Here is a 19,665-nt window from a genome sequence, read left to right as displayed (position 1 = left end):
TGACTCAGACCTGAGCTGGTTCCATGTTCTGGAGTGGGTCACTGTTTCTCTGAGTCCCGATTTCCTCTGCAAATACACAATGAGTCAGATTCCAGCTCACGGCATTTTCTTTTGTTAGGTTTTGTTCGCAGGCTACACCTTCTGGTATTTGAGGGCTACCTCTGTCTCTGTGCTCAGAGTTCACTCCTGGTGGTGGTTAGCAGAAAATGCAGCAACAAGGATGTACCCAAGGCTACAACACCCAGAGCAGGCATTCCAGCCCTTTGCACCATCTCCCTGGCCCAAAGCTCATGATATATTAACTCATGGGTTATTGAAAGGGTCTACTGTGAAGCCACAAGCACAGTGCCTAGCTGTAAGCTCTCGAGAATCAGTGAGCTCTTCCCTCTGGACATTAGGGTATTCACAATCTCATCAGTCATTGAGTTTGGCCAACTGGGTCCTGGTTTTCTTTTTCTCACAGTCCTTGCACCAGGGCACCGGGATGCCAGTTCTGTGTGAGAAATGGAACATGTGGTTTATTTGCCGCATAACTTGTAGTGTTGGGCAAGCCAGATGCTTTATGTAGTGACTCTATCACCCGTCATGTTCTGTCTGGCAGAATCATTTACCAGCCAGCTCTGCTCCTCCTTTCCTGCCCTTCACTTTCGCACTGTCCTGCTGCTCTGCAGACCTGCAGAAGGCAGAATGTGCGTCCTCTTGGCTAAGTTCTAAGTCACAGTTCCCCCGATCCAGGGAACATTGATTCTAACCAAAAACTGCTTCTCCCGAACATTATACTTGACCTTACTATTTAAGACCATTAAAAAAGCACCTCCCTCTCTCTTAAAAAAAATGTAATCACTTAATTTTAGTGCTCATGATGAAAGAGTTTGAGTCAGCAAAACCATATGATAGATTGTGGTTAATGCATTTTCTTTGCAGAAAGTGGATGGCTTGCGTCCAGCTTCCATCAAAACTGCAGACGTCCTGCAATGGATGGCAGCACAAACTTGGCTAACGCTTCTTTCCCTCTCATCAATAACGCCATGTGGCAGTCTCATGTTCAGGAGCCATACCTCAAGTATGTGAATCAAGTACTGATAAACCAGCAAGGAATAAGGTTTCTAAATTGTCTTGCAGGTAGCATCAGTGTTCTGTACACCACCACCACTGCCATCACTGCCGTTACCATTATCATTACCACCAGCTCCATCAACACATCACCACTCCCATACTGCCACCCCCTCCCCCACCACTATCATCCTTCTCACTAAGCCCATTAGGAAGCCACTGAAGAGTCTTTTTTTTTCTTTTTGGGTCACACCCGGCTATGCACAGGGGTTACTCGGGGCTCATGCACTGAGGAATTACTCCTGGAAGTGCTCAGGGGACCATATGGGATGCTGGAAATTGAACCCGGGCCGGTCGCATGCAAGACAAACGCCCTACCCGCTGTGCTATCACTCCAGTCCCCCACTGAAGAGTCTTAAATCGGGGGACAAATGTGATCCTTTGCCAGGTAGGCAAAGAGACGCCACCTAAAATTTCCAGGTGTGGCTGATTCATAGTTGCGTTAACTCAGATCATTAGGAAACAGATCACTGGAACACCATTAAACTATATAGTGTACAGAAAAGGCATGAGTGTCTTCTTTTAGAAGGTATGCTTAAAATATTCATATTGATAGTATTATAAATCATGATACTCAATAGGAAAAAGGAGAACATCCAAATATATTTTTTTTTGTAAAGTCATCCTAACAATGCCGGTCACTGACCAAAGGACACAGTAAAAACAAAAGAAAAAGAAAAGGACCAGGTTGATTTACAAGTAGTAATATACAAAAGACTGAATATTTTAGAAATCAAATTCTGAAGTACAATAAAGGGACACCAAGGTCTCACCAGATAAGAACTATGCTGAAAAAGGCAAGATAGGGTAATGTTAGCAGTCTATATTATAATTAAGTAGTGTAATGTTAGTGATATATGTTATAATTAAATATGCAAAATGATCAGAGCTTAAAAGACTTGATAATGTCCTAAGAAGCTGAAAAATAAACATATAGTAAGTTTGCCACCTATTCTTGAATTTTAAAATATTTTAGAAAAATTGGAGTAGAAGGAGGGTTTCTAAATATTTTATGCCAAAAAGTCAACATCATCCTATTTAATGATGAGATACTGGAAACATTCCCATTAAAGCCGGGAACAATAATTCTAGAGGTACATTAGGAGTAATTGGATAAGAGAAATAAATGGTAGACATAAATAAGAAAGGAGGAACAGCTGTCTCTTTTTTTGGCCTCACAAGCGATGCACAGAAGGCCTGAGATTACTCCCAGTGATTCTTGGCTCATCAGGCTTATAGTTGGATGTGAGGACAGGAGGATGCAGGTATGCTCAGGGGATTCACTGAACACCTGAGTAGTACTTGGGGGCATCACAGTCACACCTGGTGGTGCTGGAGGTCTCCAAGGTTCTACCTACTGATGCTCAGGGGCGCATGTGATGCCAAGGATTGCGCTGGGGTTAGCTTCAAGGCATGCTCTCTAATTCCTGACCCTATACTGTCTTTTTGGGGGCTAGATTCAGAAATATCAATGAACTGTTAAAACTAGAGAATTTAGCAAGGTTGTTGAGTGATCAATGCATGCAAAAATCCAATCATCTTGTTGGTTTTATTTTTATTAGTTTTTTATTTTTTAAGCTCTGTGAGTTTATTTTTATTTTTTTATTTTATTTTTTTTCTTTTTTGGGGTCACACCCAGCGATGCTCAGGGATTATTCCTGGCTCTGCACTCAGGAATTACTCCTGGCGGTGCTTGGAGGACCATATGGGAGGCCAGGGATTGAACACAGGTCGGGCACATGCAAGGCAAACGCCCTACCCGCTGTGCTATCGCTCCGGCCCTCATCTTGTTGGTTTTAATTATACTAAAAAATACAACTTAAAATACGTCATTTTAGAGGGTAGAGAAATGATTCGGGGGGCTGCTTGCTTTGCATGAGGCCAACCCCAGTTTGATCCCCAGCACTGTGCATGGTCTTCTGAGCTCTCCCAGGAGAAACTCCTGAGCACCGCTGGGTGTGGCCTCCTCCAAACGAAAACCAAAATGCCATTTTATAGAAGCACATGACAGGACAGTCATTATTCCTAGTCACTAGAGAAACGCAAATTAAAACCATGAGATAGAGACCCATCAGACCGGCTCAGATGAAAAAGAATGTTAGTACCCAATTTTAACAAGAGCGTAAGGGAAGTGGTTTGCTTGCCCACTGCTGATAGGAATGTAAAGCAGTGTAGACACTCTGAAAAAAGATGGAGTTTCTTCAAAAGATGGAGATTATGGTGGTATTGACAAACATTGGTGTATGTGACAAGCAGGCATAGAACTAGAGATGACCCGTGAACTCCAAAGAGCAAGGCCCATAGCTCAGTTCATTGTCTGCTATTAATGCCAACTTGTTTGTTTAAATACTGTATTAGTCACTCTGAAAAAAGATGGAGTTTCTTCACACATTTCCCATATAGTCTGTAGTCCCTAAGTACATACACTAGAGAAAACAAGCTCACCAAAAAAATTGCATTTGATACCCCAGAGAGGAAAAAAAGTATAGTCGAAGTGACATCTGCACTTGTTTGTTCATTGCAGCACTGTTTATAATAGCTAGAATCTGGAAAAAACCTGAGTGCCCGAGAACAGATGACTGGTTAAAGAATCTGGAAAAAACCTGAGTGCCCAAGAACAGATGACTGGTTAAAGAATCTGGAAAAAACCTGAGTGCCCAAGAACAGATGACTGGTTAAAGAATCTGGAAAAAACTTGAGTGCCCGAGAACAGATGACTGGTTTGGTACATCTACACAATGGAGTACTATGTAGCTGTTAGAAAGGATGAAGTCATGAAATTTGCATACAAATGGTACTACATGGAAAGTATCATGCTAAGCAAAATGAGTCAGAAAGAGAGGGACAGACATAGAAAGATTGCATTCATCTGGGGAACATAAAGTAACAAAAATAGGAGACTAACACCCAAGAATAGCCGAGATAAATACCAGAAGGTTTACTCCATGGCTTGGAGGCCAGCCGCACATTCTAGGGGTAAAGGCAGCTCAGATAGAGAAGGGAACACCAAATAAAGGGTGTTGGGAGGATCCGCCCAGGATGGGAGATGCATGTTGAAAGTAGACTATAGACCGAACATGATTCCCACTCAATGCAAACCACAACACCCAAAAGGAGAGAGAGAACGAAAGGGAGTGCCCTGCCACAGAGGCAGGGTGGGATGGGGGGATGGGGGGTTAGAGGGATACTGGGACTAGTGGTGGTGGAAAATGGACACTGGTGGAGGGATGGTTACTCAATCATTGTATAACTGAAACCCAAGCACAAAAATTTGTAAGTCTACAACTGTACCTCATGGTGTTTCACTAACAAATTTTTTTTAAAACTTGCATTTGAATATTCATAGACATTTTATTTTGAAACCCTCAGAATTGGAAATAGCCCAAATGTTCTTCCATGGGTGAGTCATTGCCTGAGCCCACGGGCAGCCCATTGGCACAGCACCTGCTTTGCAAAGTTGAGATCAGGAGTTTGACCCCCAGAATCTCCCTATGTGTTCCCTGCATAGTGCTCCCCACCACTGCTGTTTGAGATCACGTTGCAACAACAAAGTGTGCCTTTTCGACCGTGGGGCTTTCCAGCACCACAACTAAAGTGTGCAACCCCCAGCGAGTATCACAATCAAGCGTGTGTAACTCTTAGTCATCTCAACATCATCAAAATAACAAGGAAGAGGAAAAGATTTGTTGTTCTTTTTTTTTAAGTGGCATACCTATACATTGGAATAATACTCAGGAAAAAAAAAACACTATTGATATATGCATCAGCTTGGATGACGCTTAAGGGAATTATGCAAAGTGGAAAAAAATCAGCCACATAAGATTTACACTATTTGAGTCTATATAGGCAACACTCTCAAATGTGAAAATTTCAGAGATGGAGAAGATCAGTGACTGCCAAGAAAATCAGGGAGATTAATGAAAGGTGCAAGAAGGAGTTCTGTTGTGGTACTAAAACAGTCACGTATTGGGCTGGAAAGAGTGTGGGGCGTGGTTCAGGCTCTTGCCCTGCATTTAGCCAACTCCTATTATGTCCTCAGCTCCACAGAGTAAGCCAGGAGTGAGCCCTGAGCACTGCTGGGTATGGCCCCCAAACCAAAAAACAAAGTTGAAAGAAAAGAGTCAGGGGCTGGAGCAATAGCACCGTACAAAGGGCACTTGCCTTGCACTCAACTAGCCCTGGTTCAATCTCCAGCATCCCATATAGTCCCCCGTGCAACGCCAGGAGTAATTCCTATTTGCAGAGCCAGGAGTGACCCCTGAGCATCACCAGATGTGACCCAAAAAGCCAAAAGACAAAAAAAAGAGTCATTTATCTTGATTATGGTGGCCTATGTGACAAGCAGGCATAGAACTAGAGATGACACATGAAATCCAAAGAGCCAGGTCTGTAGCTCAGTTCATTGTCTGCTATTCATGCCAACTTGTTTGTTTAGATAATGTATTCTAGACATCTGAAATGTCATTGTTGGGAGAAGATAAGTTATGGAGATAGGTTGCTTCTCTGTGGCATTGTTACAACTTTCTCTGAATTGACTGTTATTTTAAAATAAAAAATAGAACAGTGCAGTCTCCTGTCCCCACGCCTGGCTGTCCTCGCCGGGGCCCCTTGGAGGGGAGCAGGTTGAGCTTTCCTCCCCGCACCGACCAGGGCTTCGGCAGCTGAAGACCTCCAGGACCAGCCACCACCATGCTGAGACCACTCTCCGCACACATGAAGGTACTGGCAGAGGGACAAAGTCACGCGGGTTCCGGGGCCGAGATCTCCAAGCCTACTCGGATTGGGGCCGAGCATCCTCCACCCAGATCCTCCAAATTCCAGTAGGCGGGGGTCACACCTACCAACTGGCCCCCTGGCGCCGTGTAATCCCATCAACGGTCAAGACTCAGAGACTATAAAAACCAGCTCCCAGAACCGCGTGGCCACATTTGCGGCCGTGCGACATCTTATTATCTCATTCCTACTTTGGACAAACTGGCAGGCTACCGAATGTAGCCTGCCCACAGGGCAGAGTCTGGCAAACTCCCCGTGGCGTACCCAATATGCCAAATACCAGTAACAATGATGGGTCTCATTCTCCTAAAGAGCCTTGAATATAATCTCAGGGCTAGGATGAAAGAGACGTTACTGGGGCCTGCTCAAGGCAATCGACGAATAACAGGATGATTTGTGATTTTGTGATTTGTGATTAAAATAAAAAGTAGAGGCCAGAGCAATAGGACAGTGGGCATGGGGCTTGCCTTCCACAGGGATGACCCAGGTTTGATCCCCAGCATCCCATCTGGTCCCCCGAACACTGCCAGGAGTGATTCCTGAGTGCAGAGCCAGGAGTAACCCCTGAGTATTGCCAGGTGTGCTCAAAAACAAAATAAAATAAAATAAAAAGTAAATGTCATTTCCAACTAAAACAAAAGTCAATAGAGAACATAAAGAACCCCCAAATCAGTGAACTTTGTGGAGTTCATGCACAATTCAATCAGCTAATCAGTGGCTGAATAAATAGCAGTACTCCTACCTTTACCTTTTACTCCTACATTAAAAAAAAACAAAAACAGTAAGCTTTACCATCTCTGTAAGCATAGTCTCAAAATTAACATTAATATTCAGTGAATTCTATTTAATTTTATACAATGTTTTTTGTAAAATTTTTGAGAAGTTGATAAGCTGATTCTGCGATTAAGAGGGAAGGATTTAGAAAAGACTTTTAGTCCTGGCATTGTGAGAGCAGAGAAATTCGTCTAGTTCAATCCTGTTTGCCAGAGTCTAGGACAGTGCCTGGCCCCTAGGAGGTGCTCACAATATGTAGGTGGGGGATGAATCTCCCTTTCAAGGGGAAAGGGAGAAAAAAGAGGAGAGATTTAGTCTGCCAAATATCTAGACCTATAATAATTTGAGACCATGATATTGGCACAGGGCCAAATAAATAGGATAATAAGATAGAGTTTGCAAGTTGATTTACACACATCTGAAAACTTATTAGATGCTAGGGGCTGGAGCAATAGCACAGCAGGTAGGGCCTTTGCCTTGCATGCGGCTGACCCAGGTTAGATTCCCAGCATCCCATATGGTCCCCTGAGCACCGCCAGTGGTGATTCCTGAGTGTAGAACCAGGAGTAACCCCTGTGTATCACCAGGTGTGACCTAAAAAGCAAAAAAAAAAACCTTATTAGATGTTAGAGGAAGCATTATTCATCTTCAAGGAAAGGATAAACTAGTTAAGTACTCATGCTTAAAGAATCGACTGCTTATACAGAAAAAATAAAAACTAAAAACAAACAAACCCTAGTTCCTTCTTATTATCAATTAAAATGACCTAACTAAAAATGGATTTCTTTTTTTTTTTTCATAAAAAGAATTCTTGGACTGGGGAGGTGACCCAGAGTAGATACTTGTCTTGCATGTGTGAAGTCCTGGGTTCCATCTCCAGCACTTGTAAGTCAATCAATCAATCAATCAATCAATCAATCCACACAAAACACTAAATTCTAAAAATCAGCCAAGAAAAAAATCATTGCCCAAAATAGAAAATCCAGAGGTAGCAGCCCCCCCACAATGTCTTTAATATTCTCCCTTCCTCCTGCCTGTCCCCCTACAACCCTCTGCTGGCAGCTTCTGTTCTCGGGCTTGTGACCTCATGGTGGCCAAGGGCAGTGACTCACTCTAGCTCCTAGTCTTATTTACAGACAAAAATTAAAAAGAGAAGCAGAAAGAAGGGAGTAGAAGGCAAAGTACTGTTATTGGAAGAGCCGCTGTTTGCCCAGACGCCCTCGGCAGCCATCTGTTAGGCCTCACTGGGCAGAGCATGTCATGCGGCCGTCCCTGGGGCTGAGAAGTGAAATCACTGGGAACACTGTAAAGAGAGAAAGAAGGGAGGTCAGTCACCCAGCCTCACATCAGACATGAAAACATATTAAAAAGATAAAGACGTGCCTGGGTTTTTAATGGATTTTGGTTTCTTTGTTTTGGTGCTACATCCGGCAATGCTCAGGGCTTATTCCTGGCTTTGCACTCAGGGATCACTTTTGGTAGGACTCTGGGGGACTATATGGGGTGTCAGGGGTGAAACCAGGGTGAGCCACAAGCAAGACAAGTTCCCTACTCACTCTATAATTGCTCTGTCTCAAGACTGATCTGTTTTAAGGAAACTTGGGTTTTGAACCATCTCTAATACATGGTTTCTTTATTTTTGTGGTACAGGGATCAAATCCAGACCCTCACACATGCAAAGTAAGTGCTATATCTCTGAGTCACATGCCAGGCCCTCCAATATGTGATCTATACTTAATTTTCTAAGCTTTCCCCTTCTACTTTGAGTTTTCTCTGTACTGCTTCTGATTTCTTGGATATGATCACTAGAGTATTTTTAATTTTTGTTTCTGAATGAAGTCTGTACTTTGGCTAAAAATTTCGCTGGGAATATTGTTTTCAGCTGCCTCTCATAAACTTTAACATGCAATGTTTTCATTTTCTTTCATCTCTGAATATTTGTTGAAAAATATTTTTTGAACAAAATATTGCCAGTTTTTTATATTCACCACTAAATTTGAAAAGAATGTATATTTTCTGATTTAGGGTACAGAGTTGATTACATCTATTGATTTATTAAAAAAAAAGATTTTTTTGTTTTTCCAAAATTGAAAAGGTTCCTGACAAGATGCAGGTTGGGGGGATGGAGCAATAGCACAGCAGGTAGGGTGTTTGCCTTGCAGGCGGCCAAGCCGGGTTTGATTCCCAGCATCCCATATGGTCCCGCAAGCACCGCCAGGAGTAATTCCTGAGTGCAGAGCCAGGAGTAACCCACGTGAATCACCAGGTATGATCCAAAAAGCAAAAAATAAATAAAACAAAATGTTAAAAGAAAAGATGGAGTTTGGGTTGGGGTAGGGGAGAAGGGGAGACAACCTGGGAACACTGGTGGAGGGAAGCTGACACTATAGTGGAATTGGTGATGGAACATTGTCTGTCTAACACTCAACTATGAATAACTTTGTAAATCATTACGCTTTAATGAAATTAACTTAAAATTTTGTGGGTCTAGGGCTGGAGTGATAGCACAGCAGGCAGGGCGTTTGCCTTGCACACGGCTGACCCAGGTTCGATTCCCAGCATCCCATATGGTCCCCCAAGCACGGCCAGGAGTAATTCCTGAGTGCATGAACCAGGAGTAACCCCTGTGCATCGCTGGGTGTGACCCAAAAAGCAAAAAGCCAAAAAAAAAAAAATTTGTGGGTCTACTCCTAACTGTGCTCAGGGCTTACTTGTGGCTCTGTCTTCAGGGATCACCGCTGGCAAACCTCAAGGGGTCCACATTGGTGCCAGGGATTGAACCTCAGTCAGCTGCATGCAAGGCAAGTACTTACCAGACACCTAAACTTATTGATTCAATTTTGTATATGCCTAACAACAGTTTATGCATTACCAGTGCTTAGATGTGTTTAAAATATCTCTCTCAGAACACAGGGGATGGCCCTGCCACAGAGGCAGGGGGGGATGGGGGGGGGTGGGGGTGGGGGGGATATTATCCATGGTGGTGGAAAATGGGCACTGGTGGAGGGATGGGTATCTGATCATTGTATAATCGAAACCCAAGCACAAAACATTGTAAATCTACGACTGTACCTCATGGTGTTTCACTAATAAAAAAAAATTTTTTTTAAATAAAAATAAATAAAATATCTCTCTCCTTGGTGATAAAATGTCGCATTTCTTCTTAAAATTTGTCTGTTTTGCTTTATATAATTTGAAACTGTATTCTTAAATGCAAAACATGTTATAAATTTATGGTGAATTGTTTCTTTTATTTTTATGTATTGACTGTTTTTGTCTTTGCCCATACTCATAAATTCTCAGGGCTTACTCCTGCTCTGTGCTCAGAGGTCACTCCTGGCAGTGCTCAATGGACCATAAGACACTGCCAGGAGTGAACCAGGGTCTGCATCATGCAGTGCAAGCACTTTTCCTCCTATAGTGTCTCTCCAGATTGTTGACTATCTTTATTCCTAATAATGTCTTGTTTGGTTTGGTTTAGTTTTTGGCTTGGGGGCCACACCCAGTGATAATTTAGGTGTTACTCCTGGCTGGCTCAGGGGACCATATTGGGTGTGGGGACTCAAACTCAGGTCAGCCACATGCAAGACAAGCACCCCTGTTTTGTTTTGCTTTTGAATAATTGGTGGGCCCCATCAACCAGGCCAGTGGTTCAGTTCAAGGGCCTGAATATATGGCTCTGTTTTGCTGGGGATCACCCAGCTCGTCCTGGAGGTGCTCAGGTGTTCAGCATCCTGCCATGCTCAGGGGATCATGTGTGCTGGAAATCGAACTGGGGTCAGCGTCTTGCCAGGTAGGTGCCTTAGCCCATGGACTATATCTATGGTGTCCCTCTCTCTCACTAATTAATATTGACCAATGCTGTCTTTCCCCTCAGCACACCTCCCCCAGATATTTGCCATTTTCTATACTATTCTTTCTTTCATTTATTTATCTTGGGTTTTGGATCACACCCAATAATGCTAAGGGATTATTCCTGGCTCTGCACTCAAAAATTACTTCTTACAGTTCTTGGGGGACCATCTGGGATACCCAGGGATTGAGCCCATATCTTCTGCATGCAAGACAAATGCCCTACCAGCTGTACTATTTCTCCAGCCTATCATTATATTAAATATGTCTCTTGCAAACAATGTAGAGTTATAGTTTGTATTTAAACCTGATCTGTATCCTCTGTCTTTGAATTAGAACATTTCCACCATATACATTTTCCCCAATCACTAATATATTTGGAAACATTTCTACTACCTTCTGTTGTGTTTGCTCTTTGTCGTATTTTGTATGTGGTTATTTTTTATCCCATTTCCAGATTTAGTAGTTTTCTACATGCCTATATTTCTAAGTTCTTTCCTTTCTTCCAATGTGCATTAAAAAATTCTTTGGTGAAAGAAACTCCCACTCCACTTCTCCCTTCCCTCCCAAACGGCTGCTCTGTGCTGGTCACATGCCTGCCTGCCATAATGCGCTCACGTTCTATCTTTTGTGCTTGCAGGAGGTGGGGCTCACATAGAGCACTGTGATCCTCTCACACTGCCTGGAGTGTTCACGAGGTTTGGAGTCCTCTAGTCACAGTCTCCACACATGCCCATGGGGCCTGCATACTCTCAGTGTGGCACTCATGCGCATTCTGGTTAGCAGTGCTTGCAGGACTCACACATGTGTCTTTGCTGGGAGTTGGACTGGCCAGGATGGCACTGCTTGGCAGCATTGGATGTTCACATATCATTGATGTTCCTACATCATTTCAGATGTGGTGTTCTCTAGGCGTTATAGACAACAGAATTGTCAGAATTACTTTTGGCACATGCAGGTGGTACTAAGGGTCAAACTCAGGATCTCACACTTGCTAAGTCCATCTCCTGGTCCCCCTCAAGATAGATTGGTGTGTGTGTGTGTGTGTGTGTGTGTGTGTGCGCGCGCGCTTGTATGTATGTGGTGTGTGTGTGTGTATGTATGTGTGTATGGGCTGGAGATCAAACAACACAGGGCCTCATGCATGTTTTAGATAACAATTCAATCACTATCTCTCTTCACAAACAAATAAGGTTTAGAATATCTTGATTCTAATAATTCCTCTCAATTTACATGACATAATTTTCCATTTTTTTTCTTTTTTGGGGGGCTTTTTGGGTAATACCGGACAACGTTCAGGGGTCACACCCAGCAATGCATTTAGGAATTACTTATGGTGGTGCTTGGGGGAACATATGGGATGCCAGGGATTGAACCCAGGTTGGCTGCATGCAAGACAAACACCCTACCCACTGTACCATTGCTCCAGCCCAATTTTCCAGTATTTCAGTTTCTTGCTATTTTCAAGTTAGTCCAAGTATGACCAGATCTGTAAGCTGTAATAATTAAAATACTAAACAGAGACACTCAAAATCAGTCATTCAAAAGCAAAAGAAAAATACCTCTTTTTTTTTTCACATGAGTTGGGAAACAGGAAGGTGTTCCGATGCTGCCAAGTAGTGCCATCCTGTTAGACTATGCAATATTGGGTTCCTTCCTCTTGTTCTTTTACCTTCTCCTTCGAGAGCTTAATCCTGGCACCAGACCATTCTTAGCCATCTATGACAGTCATCTTCATCACCCAGATGCTAACTCACCACCACTATGCCCACACACTACTCTTGAAAAAACAAAGATGACAGCCAAGACCCAGAGACTATAAACTAAAGCTCCCAGAAGTGAGCACCACAGAATTTCCTGGAGTGTGTGGCCGTCACACTCTATCTGACTTACTTATCAAAAGTAGCACACATTTGTTTGGTTTTAACATATTTGCTTGTATTCTCTTATCTATGGGCTTAAATGGATCCAAAATTAAATAAAACAACCTTCACATGCTTCCCTTTTATTGTGGTGGGAAGGTGCTTGGTGGTGGGATTGGTGTTTGAATATTGTCTGTAATGAACTATTGTGAACTACTTTTATAAAAATAAAATTGAAAAAAAGAACAAAGATGAAACTGGACACAAGGTCTTTCAAGGAGATGACCTGTAAGAATATAGGTTACTCTTGTTGTGAGGGAGGTTGGGAAATTTAAATTCTGATTGGATGTCCAAAAGCCCACTAAAATGAAGGAAGATAAGAAAGAAAGAAAGAAAGAAAGAAAGAAAGAAAGGAAGGAAGGAAGGAAGGAAGAAAAAGGGAGGATGAAGAGAGAGAAAGAGAAACAAATGGAAAGAGAGGGAAAGAAAGAGAAAGGAAGAAAAGGAAGAATGAAAAGAGGGAGAGGAGTGCTCACTTTGGCAGCACATATATTAAAATTGGAACGATACAGAGAAGATTAGCATGGCCCCTGCACAAGGATGACACGCAGATTCGTGAAGCATTCCATACTTTTTTTTTAAAAAAAATAAAAACCACCATGTACAATAAAAAAAAGAAAAGTGGGAGAGGAGGAAGAGGAGAGAAGGAAAGGAAGGAAGGAAGGAAGGAAGGAAGGAAGGAAGGAAGGAAGGAAGGAAGGAGTGCAATTTAGGGCTGGTGAGCTAGCTAGTCTAGCACATGCTTTGCAATCAGGAGTCCAGGGCCTAAGTTTAATCCTCCACACTGGTAAGAACTACTGGGACCCTGGTACAGAGTCAGGAGTATCCCATGAGCTCCCCTGAGTTTCATTCCATGCCTCACCACCCCACCCCACCTCATCACCCAGCCAAAATAATAGCTGCAGGCTTCTATTAGTAAAAGAAAAATAGTCTTTGGGGATCAAACAAATGATCAAACAAATGTCTTTCACTGACATCATCAAACATCTCTTTTGGTCTCTAACAACATTAGCCTCATAGTCTCTCATTTTAGCCTTTCCGGTAAAAAAATGAAAAAAAAAATTAAAGAAAGCAGTGACTCTTACAAATACTTCCGGCTAAAGTCTAGCATTTCCTTTAATCCACCCAACATGAATCACAGGCTCATCACTGGTTACCTTGTCAGGGGAATGTAGTGCCCTGGCAAATATCTAGGTCACACCTGAAAGTTGATTAAGGCTAACCCCATCTGAATGACCAGGACTGAAAGTAGGACCCAAATGGCCACTTGATCTTCCTTTATGAGTCACGATTTCCCTCCAAATGAAGGCTGTGCTGATCAGACCTGTAGCAGATAATCACTTGGACTTCTTTGTCCCCAGGGGGGCATTGGTGACTCAGGGAGGGTGCAGGTTGGTTTGGAGGTGGCAGGTGCTACTGGTAGTGATGTTCCTGATGTACTTCTTCTTCCACTAGCAGAGCCCCTGCCCATGTCTCCTTAGTCACTGAGCTCTGTGTAAATGGACCTGTTGTTCCCACCATACTGTCCGCTGTTTATTGGTGTGTCTCTCTCCTAGTCCTCCCATACTACAGCCTCCAGTTTAAGGTTAGAATCTCTCTGAAGTACAAAATGGGCACCAGGAATCTAGACTTACAGGAAAGAATGGAAAAGTCTCCTCGACTCTTCTAATTGTTAATCCCTTTAAAAAAAAAAAAAGACACCTGTTGAAATCTTATTGGAAAGACTTCAAATCTCAGGGTGTTCTGTAAAACAGAGAGGAGGATGGGTCAAACCAGATTGTGTTGTTTATACAATTGTATCTTCTGATCACTGGGAAAGAGTGCCAGGAATCGTTTTTGCTTGTGGAACTTAAATTAAATCACCAAGAAGCAAAGAGCCAAGTAGGAGGAAATTCAGCAGATAATTGACTTGATCCTAGCTGTCTTTTTTATCCTGTTTGATCCTAAGGTTAAAAAGAATGAAAGAGACTATTCACAATAATTCCCAGTATAAACGCATGAGCAGCTTTCTTCCCTAGAAACACCAGAGCCCCTGGCTTACATGATTCTGAAAACTCCATCTTATGGCAGAGAATTAGAGTTGAAGGTCAGGGCATACAGCTGAAGGAAGGAAGCAGAAGGCAGTCCAGAAGATGAAGAAACATTAGGAGACCAAGAAGTACTCAGAGAAGGTGTCTAAGGGGCTGGCCTGATTGGGGAGCTTCACCAATCAGCTGTCTATACGTTTATGGACTGTCTATTCGGACTGTCTATACGTTTATGGGTGATGCGCCATGGGAGATGTGGTGGTAAGTGCTTTTAGAACAAGACTTAGTTTTTTTCCTCTTTCATGGTGTCAGGAATTCAACTGAAGGCCTTACGTGGGCAAGATAATTGCTCTACGGCCCTTTTAAAAAGCATCTATTCTGAGACAGACACTTCCCCGGGTGAAGGGGAATGTTTGATTATACATATATTTATATATATGTATATGTGTGTGTGATATGAAATATATATCCTCCTCCCCACCCCGTGATTGACCTGAGATTTGGGACGGGAAGCAATCAGCGTAAACACATCTGTCTCTGCCGGCCTGGGACTTGAACCCACCCAACCCAGATTAGGCTGTTGCCTAGCGACGGAGAAGGGAGGAGCTGCGGCTGCGGAGCGCGGCGGCGAGAGGGCGAGTTCGCAGCCGCGCGCGCTGACGACAGCAGGTGATTTTCCCCCCACCCATCCCTGCAGCGCGCTTGCTCTCAGCATCTTTCCTGGATTTTTTTTTCCCCCTCCTACTGTTGAACGACAGAAAAGGGTGGGGCCGCGTCCCTGCAGCAGAGAAGGCGGCGGCAGCGCTGCAGCAGCATTGAGAGCCGCGGCCGCAGCAATGCTCCGTCTCGGCGGGAGCTGATCTCCTCTGAGCCCCGCTGGGTGGTCCAGCTTGGAGTGGACGCCCGCGGAAAGGACATCCGAAAGCTCCTTCGGCGGACATTCCTGCCCCGGCCTTCCTCTGCGCCATGGCTTAAGCCGGCGGTCACCGCACCTTCGTCGCCTGGTTGGGCCGCAGCCACAGGGAGGGGCGCGTCCCCGACGCCCTCGCTCCGGACCGGGGACGCCGCGTCCCTCGTCCTGCAGTGCCCGCAGCTGACTGCACTCCCCAGACCTTTGCAGGCGGCTCCCGGAGGCCTTTGCAGCGGGTAATCGAAGGACCGGACAGACTCGCCTGCCCGACCTCCCCGGGGGCTCTCAGCTGCAGGAGCGCCAGGTAGCCCTAGCCGATCCGGGAAGGGGAAGCGGTGGGGACGAGCTCGCCAGCTGGGGGTCAGGGGCCCCAAGGAAGAGTCGAGACTTGTTTCGGAAGCCACCGAAAGAAAGCGGGAGGGTCGGCCTTGCAGCGCGCATCATGGCGTGGCCGTGCATCACGCGGGCCTGCTGCATCGCCCGCTTCTGGAACCAACTGGACAAGGCGGACATCGCCGTGCCCCTGGTTTTCACCAAGTACTCGGAGGCCACGGAGCACCCCGGCGCCCCGGCGCAGCCACCACCGCCGGCGCCCGCGCCCCCCTCGGCGCGCACGGTCGCCATAGAGACGCAGCCGGCCCAGGGCGAGCAGGATGCGGTTGCCCGGGCAACGGGGCCGGCGCCCGGGCCAGCCGTGGAGCGCGAAGGCGCGGGCGCCTACGGCCGGGGAGGGGCGGCCGCTGGCCTGGCCTCGGGCCCCGCCGTCGGCTCCGGCTCGAGCTCGGGCACCGCGGATTCGGTGATGCGGCAGGACTACCGCGCCTGGAAGGTGCAGCGGCCCGAACCCAGCTGCCGGCCGCGCAGCGAGTACCAGCCGTCGGACGCGCCCTTCGAGCGCGAGACCCAGTACCAGAAGGACTTTCGCGCCTGGCCGCTGCCGCGCCGCGGGGACCACCCCTGGATCCCCAAGCCCGTGCAGATGCCCCCGGCCTCCCAGGCTGCGGCCCCGGTGCTCGGGGCGCCCCGGCGCCGGCCGCAGAGCCAGGAGCGCTGGCCGGTGCACGCGGCCGCCGACGCCCCTGAGCAGGAGGCGGCCCCGGGAGGATCGAGCGGCCCCGCGGCCGCGGGGAAGCCGTCGGGCGGGGACGAGCGCGACACGCGCAGGAAGGCCGGGCCCGCCTGGATGCTGCGACGGGCCGAGGGCCTGGGGCCAGAGCAGACGCCGCTGCCCGCTGCTCAGGCTCAGGTCCAGGCCCAGGCCCCAGCCCCGGCCCCCGAGACCGGCAAGGGGCGCGCAGCGGCCGACGCCCTCAACAGGCAAATCCGCGAGGAGGTGGCCACGGCGGCCGGCAGCTCCTACAGGTGAGACGTGGCCCGCGGCACCCGGGTATCGCCCTTCTCTCCCCAGTTCACTCTACAGGGCTCATCACTCTCACCCCTCCACCGCCCGGAGAGTGCCCGGGCCTCCCCACTCCCCAGCCCCATCCCGAGCTACCCCCACTCCCAGCCCCATCCCAGACAATCGCCCGGACCTCTCTGCTCTTTCTCTTTTCCTTCCTGCCTGCCTAGGTCTTCGTTTATCCCGTTTCAGCCACCTATTCCCCAGCGCCGCCCCAGCTCCGATGCTCCCGTAGCACCGATTCGCCGACTAGGGTTCGGTTCGGCCCGCCCGGATGCTCCGGCCCCATTAGCCTGGATGCTGCTGCAGGCCTGGGCGCCTTCCCGCAGAACCCCGCCATCCCAGGAAGAATGCCAGACGCCCTTTTGTGTTCCCAACGCTTTCGCTTAGTCCCACGCCCCCGACCCAGTTCATTTAGGCTTTTCATTCTTTCCTCCCCGCTCCCAGTTGCTGGGAGACAGCCAAGCGCCACACCCCTTTCTGGAGTCCCTGCAGGCCCCTGAGAGATCGCCCCTCCCCCGCCCATACCCCTCTGGCTTTGGAGTCGGGCCGGGAAACCTTCTGTTTTTTACTCTGAGTTTCCTGATCTTCTGAAGCTCAGGTTCTGGTCTGTAAGACGGGATTGATTTACAGAATTGCTCACAGGCTTGTCAGAGATTGCTCACGGGATTGTTCCTTCATTGATTGATTTAATATGAAACAGTCAACATATTTTTTGAGCTCCACTTCTGTGGCCCTTGATGCATTTCCAGTATCCTCTTGCCCTGTGCGTTCTCTAGTGAGGAAATCTTCCTAGCCAGAAAGAACCCTCTTTTCTGCACATTTCAAATTCTTGTAAATGATGCCTTCAAACAAAGACTGCCCTCGTCCATCCCCCTCCCTTCCCTTTCCTCCTCTTCCTCTTCCTCCTTTTTCATTCTGACTCTTCTTTCATCTTTTTAGAGTTCTCCCTCTGCGGTAACCTCACTCTCCAGATGCTCTCACCTTTCGTTTATCCTAGCTGCCCTGTCCTCTGAATGCTTAGTTTTCAGCCCTGCCCTTATATTTTAACCCAAATCAACTAGCTAACAGATCATAGTTGACCCTGAGTATCCAATAATGTGGTTGGGGTCTTTGGGGAAGGAGATATGCATGAGGGTTAACTGAGCTAGAGGTGTCCAAAATGTGACTTCCGAGGACCTTCATTGCTGCCATTGCTAAATGTCTCCTCCGCTGAGGGTGTGGCCAGGAGGACTGCAGAGCTAGTGGCTTTTGCCAAGACCCTGCATGTATCTTCATGTCAGATGGGTGTCCTTCTCTGATAATCCTAACAAATACCCCCTTAGATGCCATGGTTGAAATAGCATAGGCATTCTCTCCATTTTTAAAGAATAAATTTTTAATGTGACATTGGCTTATTACATTAGATATCCTTCTCCTGTGAAGGGGAAATGTGCCTCTCCCAAGTTTTAACATTGGAAGGGATATCACAATGGGAAGGGGGAAGTGAACCTGACTTTTTCTTCCTGAATTATACCTCCCACTTGACAGGTCCCTCTCGATCTATTGTTAACGCAATCACACTGAAAACACACACACATACACAATCACACTTGTCCCCTGCCCCCCACATCCCCCCGCCCAGCACATCAGTTTCCATTTAAGGTTCTGAGCCAGGCAAAGGACACTGATCTTTTTCCTTGACTCATAGCCATGAGGATGTGGCATAATCAATGTTTATGTTCCCACCAAGGGGCAGTCAAAATGAAAAAGAAAGGAAACAAGTAAACCAGAGACATATACACATGAGAAAGCCAAGGTGTGGTTTCATGCTCTGTCATGGCTTTTTTGCCCTACTTCATTCCCTTTGAATCCTGAGGTTGACCCCATGTCACCAACTGGGGGCTCAGTCTCTTCCTCTTCCTACTCCCATTCAACTACTGTCTTGCAGATAGAAATGTCCCACACGGAGGAATGAGCTATCCTCACCTCCATCCTCTCTATCTCAGTCATCTCAATGCAAGTTCTTGGGGCTATACCTTTGCTTCATTGGGCCTCTTGGCCCTGGACAAGCACTTCAGTTCTGTGGTCAGCATGTCAGGACTTACAGATGAATCACATGCATATGGCAAAGGTCAGCATTGACTGGGACAACTTGTGTTCTTGTAGTCTATGAGAATGATTTTTATTTAGTGTTTTGGCCACACCCAGGTTTTACTCCTGGCTCTAAGCTCAGGGATCACTTCTGGCAGTGTTCAGGGGATTGTATGGAGTGCTGAGAATCAAGCCTGAATCCACATAATGCAAGGCAAGCGCCCTACTAGGTGTACTATTGCTCCAGCCCTGAGAATGATTGTTTCTTAATAACTAATAAAATTCCATTGACCTGTCAAGAAAAATCTCTGAGCACCTGAAAGATATTTTGTTTTTCAAATTTGGGTCTTCCATAAAATTTAATTATGCACACGACTTTGAGAACCAGCTGTTTCCTTTTGCTGTGTAATCAGGAGGATTTTGAAATATTAAGGGGATAAATATTATTATGAGACATTGATTTCTTTAATGGACAATTTCGGTGCACAACAAATCTGATGTGATATTTAATGAGTTTTTTTTTTTGAGAAGAAAAGGTAAAGGTAAAGGTAAAGGCCCTCCCGTTGATCGTCGATTTGATCGAGCGGGCCCAGTAACGTCTCCATTGGAGACTTTGTTGTTACTGTGTCTGGCATATTGAATACTCTCGGTAGCTTGCCGGGCTCTCCGAGAGGGGCGGAGGAATCGAACTCGGGTCGGCCATGTTGGCCGCGTGTAAGGCGAACGCCCTACCCGCTGTGCTAGAGAAGAAAAATTAACCAATAATAGGGTAATGCACACTGGGTAAAGGGAGATACAAAAAACAATACGAAGAACAATGCT

At 46.2% G+C, this 19,665-nt stretch overlaps 1 protein-coding gene and 1 non-coding gene across 3 annotated transcripts in view; both read left to right on the top strand.

Annotated features, from left to right (window-relative positions):
* The first annotated feature begins 12,902 nt into the window (after window positions 1–12,902).
* LOC130025584 (U6 spliceosomal RNA) lies at window positions 12,903–13,009 on the top strand. Its single transcript, XR_008792721.1, has one exon. It is a non-coding gene; the product is annotated as a U6 spliceosomal RNA (small nuclear RNA).
* A 2,111-nt stretch (window positions 13,010–15,120) lies between these two features.
* Window positions 15,121–19,665, top strand: part of MAP6 (microtubule associated protein 6) — a 100,067-nt gene continuing 95,522 nt past the window's right edge. The window contains exon 1 of one of the 2 annotated variants that reach the window (XM_056115869.1): window positions 15,121–16,733. In XM_056115869.1, the coding sequence (XP_055971844.1) occupies window positions 15,814–16,733 (920 nt within the window). In that variant the 5' untranslated portion in view covers window positions 15,121–15,813. The remainder of the gene's footprint in view (window positions 16,734–19,665) is intronic. The other variant, XM_056115868.1, reaches the window with a different exon arrangement.

The sequence above is a fragment of the Sorex fumeus genome, unplaced genomic scaffold (assembly GCF_029834395.1).
Source record: "Sorex fumeus unplaced genomic scaffold, SorFum_2.1 ptg000030l, whole genome shotgun sequence".
NCBI classification, from domain to species: Eukaryota; Metazoa; Chordata; class Mammalia; order Eulipotyphla; family Soricidae; genus Sorex; species Sorex fumeus.
The sequence above is the reverse complement of the archived record's forward strand: the minus strand, read 5'-3'. Positions and strand labels throughout refer to the sequence as shown.